The 7,045-nt window shown below is 35.5% G+C and overlaps 1 protein-coding gene across 4 annotated transcripts; it reads left to right on the plus strand.

Annotated features, from left to right (window-relative positions):
* Positions 1,824-6,672, plus strand: LOC107621436 (U-box domain-containing protein 33). Of its 4 annotated transcripts, XM_021114582.1 has the most exons (10): positions 1,824-2,751; positions 2,888-3,009; positions 3,090-3,214; positions 3,300-3,404; positions 3,518-3,860; positions 4,056-4,196; positions 4,339-4,869; positions 5,064-5,819; positions 5,879-5,941; positions 6,117-6,232. In XM_021114582.1, the coding sequence occupies exons 1-9, from the start codon at positions 2,472-2,474 to the stop codon at positions 5,903-5,905; spliced, it is 2,430 nt and encodes an 809-aa protein (XP_020970241.1). In that variant the 5' UTR covers positions 1,824-2,471; the 3' UTR covers positions 5,906-5,941; positions 6,117-6,232. The 4 variants fall into 4 exon arrangements, with proteins under 4 accessions (XP_020970241.1, XP_020970238.1, XP_016178946.1 ...); XM_021114579.1 differs by lacking the exon at positions 5,879-5,941 and having other exon boundaries at positions 2,888-3,013; positions 3,094-3,214; positions 6,117-6,672; XM_016323460.2 differs by lacking the exon at positions 5,879-5,941 and having other exon boundaries at positions 1,826-2,751; positions 6,117-6,672.

Raw genomic sequence — 7,045 nt, forward strand, 5'->3', positions numbered from 1 at the left:
TTTGTGTCATTGTATGTATGGTTGAATTTCTTCCTCCAACAGAAGAGAGGAAAGAATCTCTGAGAGGCCAGTTTGTGTTCTTTCTTCCCAAATCACAACATTTATTAGCTCCAAAGCTGAGGAGGAAAATTCAGAGAGGTGTTATGTGGCTGAAGATTCATATGATCATATTCCAAAGAATATTCTAATATGGATAAGGATCTAGTAGACTAATACCCTTTCTAAGAGAGGGTCATACTCATACTTCATTACTTCTATTTATATGGTCATGTACCTCTCTACCTGCAGTTTCCATGCATGTATAATAAAGGCCCACAAAACGTAGATTTTTGCAATCTTGTCTTCATCATTGCCAGCATATTTATCATAATTAAACGTGCATTATTATACAATAAAAATGTCTATATAGTCAAATTTCATTAATTATTAATAACTCTTTTTCAAATACAGATACCCATCTCTGTGATTCTAATTTTGATATATTTACGTATTAAAATATTTTACACAATTGTCTATTCATATTTATTTTGTTTAGTAATTATTTATGCTATTAATAGAAAAAATAGTTATTTTTATTGCAATGACGATGTTACGTGATTACAACTATAAATTAGCAAATCTCACAACATATGTAATTATGTATTAGGAACTAAGAAGCCATCTTTATAACTGATTAAATGTTTCAAAATACAATCATTGAAACTCCAAATCATCTCTATAACTAGGTAATATAACGTATGTCCCGCTGTATCGATAGATTTATATAGTTTTGGTCTCTCTCACCATAACAACTGATAATGAATCATAATACTATTTTTTCCTTATCATTGTATTTGAATAAGTCTTTGCTTTAACGTTGGAGTTTCCTATAAGACATCGTGTGAAAGGGTTCCTATGAAAATCCGAAAGATAGAAGCCAAAATAGAGTGAGCGACAACTTCGGAGCTTCTCTAATAATGTCAAAAAATTAAGGTGGAAACTCATGTATAGTTAACTTCATGTGAAGTTGATAACTGATAGCAGTTAGATAATTTGACTGATTAGCTACATTTTTTATTTAACGACTCTCAACTATCAACTTCATTTTAAATCGATTGCATCTGAGTTTTCACTAAAAATTAAACCAAAGTCACAAGAGTGATGACCACTCTCTGACTCTCACCGTAGAAATAATATTAAGTTGTCTCATTGTCCTCACTTTCTGTTCACTAACCTTAAATGTTGTAAGTATTTCTTCCTCAAAATATCTGATCTTAAATTTGAGTTCTGACAACTGTCATGAAAAAATCAAGGTTAAGAAAAGGATATTCAAAGAATACTTCCAGAGCTTTTGAACAAAAAACAAAAATACTTCAAACTTGCAAGACTTCTGTCACAAAATTTTGTACAATAAATTGACTTCTAGTTCAGTTTGATAATTTTGAAAATATATCTCACAAAAATTCTACTTGACCAATTGAGTTGGTAAACTTTCTAGTTTCTACATACATTTTTATTTTTAATATTGGATTAACAATGGTGCTTTTTTAATTGTAATCTACTGTGATATTTTCCTAAAATGCGGGATGATTTAATTTACGGAATACAAATCGGATCGTCCGATTTTTAAGAGATACAGAAATCGGACCGTCTCCCATTTGTGTACTCCAAATTTTTTTAATTTTTTAGTAACTCCCATAGTTTTAAAAAACACCAAAAATTACCATATTAAGATATAACACTCATCTTACTTCTATATCCAAATTTTTTAGCCAGTTTTTACATTGTATTTTTATTTAAGTTCCAAAGATAAAGTTTCCATTCCTTTCCTTTTTTCACATTTCTTTACTTATTTTTTTATATATAATAAGCATTGTCGTCTTTACTTTGTTGCATCCCTCAAAACAAGGATAATCTTTTTTAGCATAATACATACATTATTATATTACTATGATTGGTGTCTATGGTCCAACTTCCAATGAAGATTTCCCAACTTTTTATCATTATATGTCATTTTCATGTTGGTTCTTCTAGCTCTAGGAGAGGCTGAGAGAGAGTACCCTTTACCTTTTCCAATGACTTGCTGATGAAAAGGATTCACCTTTTCACGCACTTTTTGTTCCTATATATGAAGAATTTCATGAAACATGGGAGCAGGACAAACACAGAGTTTTGTGTCCCTATTATGTGCATGTTGTAGATATATAAAGATGCAGATTTTACAGTCTTATTGTTTTTAGTATCTCTTCTTGAGTGGGAATTCTATTCAAGCAGTGGAGTTTGGATTACTTTGTTTAGGAGAGAGTAAAGCAATTTTGATTTTTCTGTGTTCCAGAGAGATCATTTTTGGTGGGTTTGAGAGATTTTGATGACTAAGTTTCAGGGTTTATTGAGATGGAGGGTGTAATAGGGAGAGAATTCCAAATTTTTGGAACAGAAAGTTGAGTTTTTTTTTCCTTGGGAGAAAAGGCCTTTTAAGAGAGTCTACAAGCATGGCTGTGGTGAGTCCTATGAGTCCTGCTATGGCTACAACTCCACACCAGGTCTATCCCACCACGCCTCTTCGCGGAAGCGAGGTTCCATTGATCATGAGTGGCCTGAGAGAAGCTGCAGAGGCATCTAGTCCAAATGTGGTTGATGACATTATCCATGTTGCTGTGGCAAAAGATGTGAAAGATAGCAGGTTGAATCTGATTTGGGCAATACAGAATTCTGGAGGAAAGAGGATTTGCATCCTTTATGTTCATGTGCCAGCAGCTACAATCCCCATAAGTAAAAGTTTACAACATTTGTATCATCCAATTTCTTGATCCTTTTCTTTGATTTGTTTTCCTTAACCTCCTCATTTTGTTATATTGTTGTTGAGAAATGAAAATGGTGTTTAACTTAACAATATGTTTGTCTCTAGTGGGTGCTAATTTTCCAGAAAGTGCAGCCGGAGAGCATCGAGTTCAAGAACATCGAGAAAATGAAGAGCAAGGCATGCGTAATATTCTGAATGACTATCTTCTTATCTGCAGAAGAATGGGGGTAAGTATTTTCAAATTTCTCTCATTGCATAGGTAGTATGGTTTGTGAAACTCTTTGATCTTTGGCTAATTATGATACAGGTAGAGGCAGAGAAACTGCATATTGTTGATAAGGATTGCATTGAAAAAGGGATTGTAGAACTTATCTGCAAGCATAATATCAAGAAGCTTGTGATGGGAGCAGCTTCTGATAAGTACCATTCTAGGTAAGAAGAAGATTACTTGTAGTATTCTCCAATCTCAATAAGTTGATATTAATGTTTTGAACTTTTGATTAACCTCAACTTGCAGGAGAATGACAGAGCTCAGGTCTAGGAAAGCCATTTATGTGAGAGAAAATGCTCCTGCTTATTGTCATATACAGTTCATCTGCAAAGGATACCTCATATACACAAGGTATAAGGAATGCAGTTTTGATTTGAACACTATGCTTAATATTTACTCATCTCAAAAAGCTTGTTTATGGATTTGATTATCTTGGTACTGATGTAAGCAACTCATCAACTCAGGAATCTCAGTTTGGATGGAGGTAATGTAGAGGTCAGGTCTCCTTTGGCACCTCAAACGCCTAGCCGTTCGCCTTCACTTGGACAACAATTATATCGCCGAGTAAGATCTGTTAATGAAAGAAATGGAGGGAGAATGTCACTTGCTTCTCCAATCAGGTTTCTCATGCAACCAAACAGGTTTGGTAGAGAAGGAACTTCTAATGGCTCAGATGTACTGTCTAGGCCAGCAAGTCCTTTGGTTTCATCAAGAAGTTCTGTTAATTTCATTAGTGAGCCAAGTGAGAATGCATCAGCCTTGAATTCGAGTAGTCCTAATGCGATTCAAGCATCTCCTAGCAGGCTGGTATACAAATACTTTTATCTCTCACAGTTTTTGTGATTGCTGTTGGATATGTTCATGTTTCTCTTAAACTTCTTTTCAATTGATGAAGAATGTTTTTCGCTTTCCAGCTAATTCGCATCAACGAATAGATTCTGTAATGTATGATTGTTTGAGCTTTAGGCTGATGTTTTGAATTTTTTCTTTATGGTTTGCTAGCAGGATAGTGAAATGGATGAGACTCTCTATGATCAACTCCAACAGGCCATGGCTGAAGCTGAGAATGCAAGGCAGGATGCTTATCAAGAGAGTATTAGGCGTGGGAATGCTGAAAGGAATGCCATTGAAGCGATTCGCAGGGTAACTTCCCTCTTTTGAGTGCTTCTTATTCATTATGCAATCTGTAAAATGTGCAGCAATTAAATTATTATATCTAGTGTGCTAAAATTGCAGTTTGATTCTCTATCTAATCGCGATCGATGCTTGAAACACCTTTTGACAGGCTAAAGCAGCTGAAATGAAGTATGAAAAGGAGGTGAAATTGAGGAAAGAATTAGAGGAAGCAATAAAAAGAGAAAAGGAAGAAATAGATTGCATGAAAAGCCAAAGAGAGAAGCTTAATGAAGAACTCCAACATGCCTTGCACAAGAATTCATTGCTAGAAAGTAAAATTGCATCAACTCAACTTATGTTAGAGGAGTTAGATCAGAAGAACAAATCTGCTATGGACACATTAGAAAAGTACAAGCAAGAGCGCGAGGATTTGCAAACACAGCGCGATAATGCCTTGAAAGAAGCTGAGGAGTTGAGGAGAGAAAAACAAGGAGAGGCCTCAACCTCACATGTATTTCAACTCTTCTCAGAATTTTCTTTTGCTGAGATTAAAGAAGCTACCAATAACTTCAGTCCATCCCAAAAGATTGGAGAAGGTGGATATGGAAGTATATATAAAGGTATCCTTCGCCAAACCGAGGTAGCTGTGAAAATGTTAAGCCCTGACAGCAAGCAAGGACCTAAAGAGTTTCAACAGGAGGTAGGATAGCTCACTTTTTTTGTGATATTTTCAAAGTGAAAACTCACGTGCAGCTGTCTTCATGTAAAGCTGATAGTCATCTTCGTGCGAGTAGCCAACTAAATTGAAATGCTTAAATTGTTGTATGCCTAGCAACTAAACAAATTTAATAGTGAAACAAGAATATATTGACCATACTTCTGGGTTTGTTTCAGGTTGAGGTACTAAGCAAGTTAAGGCATCCCAATCTGATCACACTAATAGGAACCTGCCCAGAATCTTGGACTCTTGTCTATGAGTATTTATCCAATGGAAGCCTAGAAGATCGTCTCAGCTGCGAGGATAACACACCTCCATTATCATGGCAAACTAGAATTCGCATTGCTGCAGAAGTGTGCTCTACTCTAGTGTGTCTCCATTCTAATAAACCTCACAGCATAGTTCATGGTGATTTAAAACCAGCCAACATTCTCCTTGATGCTAACCTTGTTAGCAAGCTAAGTGACTTTGGAATCTCAAGATTACTATCGTGTCGCGAGGATTCTACTACACAGTTTTGGATAACTGATCCAAAGGGAACTTTTGCATATATGGACCCTGAATTCTTTGCTTCAGGGGAACTTACACCAAAGTCAGATGTTTATTCTTTTGGAATCATATTACTAAAACTGTTGACTGGTAAACCAGCTGTGGGAATAGCAAAGGTAGTTGAATCTGCTTTAGTTGCTGGAAAGTTGAATTCTCTCTTGGATCCCTTGGCCGGAGACTGGCCATTAGCACTGGCCGAAAAGCTTGCTCGCTTGGCTTTGAGGTGTTGCGAAATGGAGCGAAGGAACCGGCCGGATCTTCATCTGGAAGTATGGAGAATACTTGAACCTATGAAGGCTTCTTTGAGTGGAGAAAACACATTAGGACTTGGTTCTCAAGAGCTTTGCCAACCCCCTCCTTATTTCATTTGTCCAATTTTCAAGGTAACTTTTTCTTTCCATCATTTTTTAGTTGGTAGAACCTCACGTGCAGTTGTTTTCAGGTGAAGTTGATAGCTAAGAACTGTTAGATGATTTGACATGTTTGACTAAATTGACAACTACACGTGAGTTTTTACCTTTTTAGTTTATGCATCTTAAAATAAACACTTTAGAAATGATATTTTTGGATCTCTTTATTTGTTGTAATTAGTTTGATATATATGTGAATCATAGAGCTTTAGATAAAGAACATTTGTCTAAGAAATCTCTCCCTCATTAATCATTGTTTCTACTTCACAGGAAGTCATGCGAGATCCTCACATGGCAGCAGATGGTCATACTTATGAAGCCGAGGCCATACGAGGATGGCTGGACAGCGGCCGCGACACTTCGCCGGTGACAAATTCTAAGCTTGTAATGCACAATCTTGTTCCTAACCATGCTCTCCGCTATGCAATCCAAGACTGGCTTGAAAGCTGAAAGTACCTGAACAAGCTTTGTCAAGTTTACTCTGCTCATTTTTTGATTAAATTGTAAGGATCTATCTTGATCCTTATACCAAGTTTTTAGGGGAGGTTTTCTAAGGTAGAAACTCAAGTGCAGTTAATTTCATGTGAAGTTGATAGTGGAGAATCGTTAAATGATTTGACAGGTTTGACTAAATTGTCATTTAATAGCTCTGGACTATCAATTTTATTCGAAGTTAACTGCACCTGAATTTTTTACCTTTATCTAATTGCATGTTCTGTCAGCACTCTTTGGTGTTACATATAACTTTACTTTTGTATAGTTTTTATATCAATGTAATTTCATTATGGTAAACAAATATGTAGCATATATTGCTATACTTATATTAGCAGAACCATAATTTGTTAACTTTTTGTTAATATTGAAGCAAATAGCAACTATTTTGTCACACTTTTTTTTTTGTGTGGCGAGATTTTATTAGTACGAATTTGACTAATCCATCTCAATTTGTCAAGTGACTAAGAACGATATATATACTTGTACTATGCTTTTAACAATTTCAAAGCTGCATTCAAAAGCTCCAAACGCCAAGGGAAGAAGCACTAATATGAGTGAAAAAGAAACAAAAGTGAAAAAAAGGCAAATCAGGTTGCAAGCTTTTGAGTATTGACGCATAGATCCACTATTTTGGTATTATAATAATATAAAACCACCATGAACAGTGCACCATCATTTTTGGTCGGAAAGGCACTTTCTAAATA

The sequence above is a fragment of the Arachis ipaensis genome, chromosome B02 (genome assembly GCF_000816755.2).
Source record: "Arachis ipaensis cultivar K30076 chromosome B02, Araip1.1, whole genome shotgun sequence".
Classification (NCBI taxonomy): domain Eukaryota; kingdom Viridiplantae; phylum Streptophyta; class Magnoliopsida; order Fabales; family Fabaceae; genus Arachis; species Arachis ipaensis.

Coding starts and splice junctions, on each gene's coding strand:
- LOC107621436 (XM_021114579.1), top strand. CDS start 2,472: ATGGCTGTGGTGAGTCCTATGAGTCCTGCTATGGCTACAACTCCACAC. Junction 2,752..2,887: donor AGCAGCTACAATCCCCATAA/GTAAAAGTTTAC, acceptor GTTTGTCTCTAG/TGGGTGCTAATTTTCCAGAA. Junction 3,014..3,093: donor CTGCAGAAGAATGGGGGTAA/GTATTTTCAAAT, acceptor TGATACAGGTAG/AGGCAGAGAAACTGCATATT.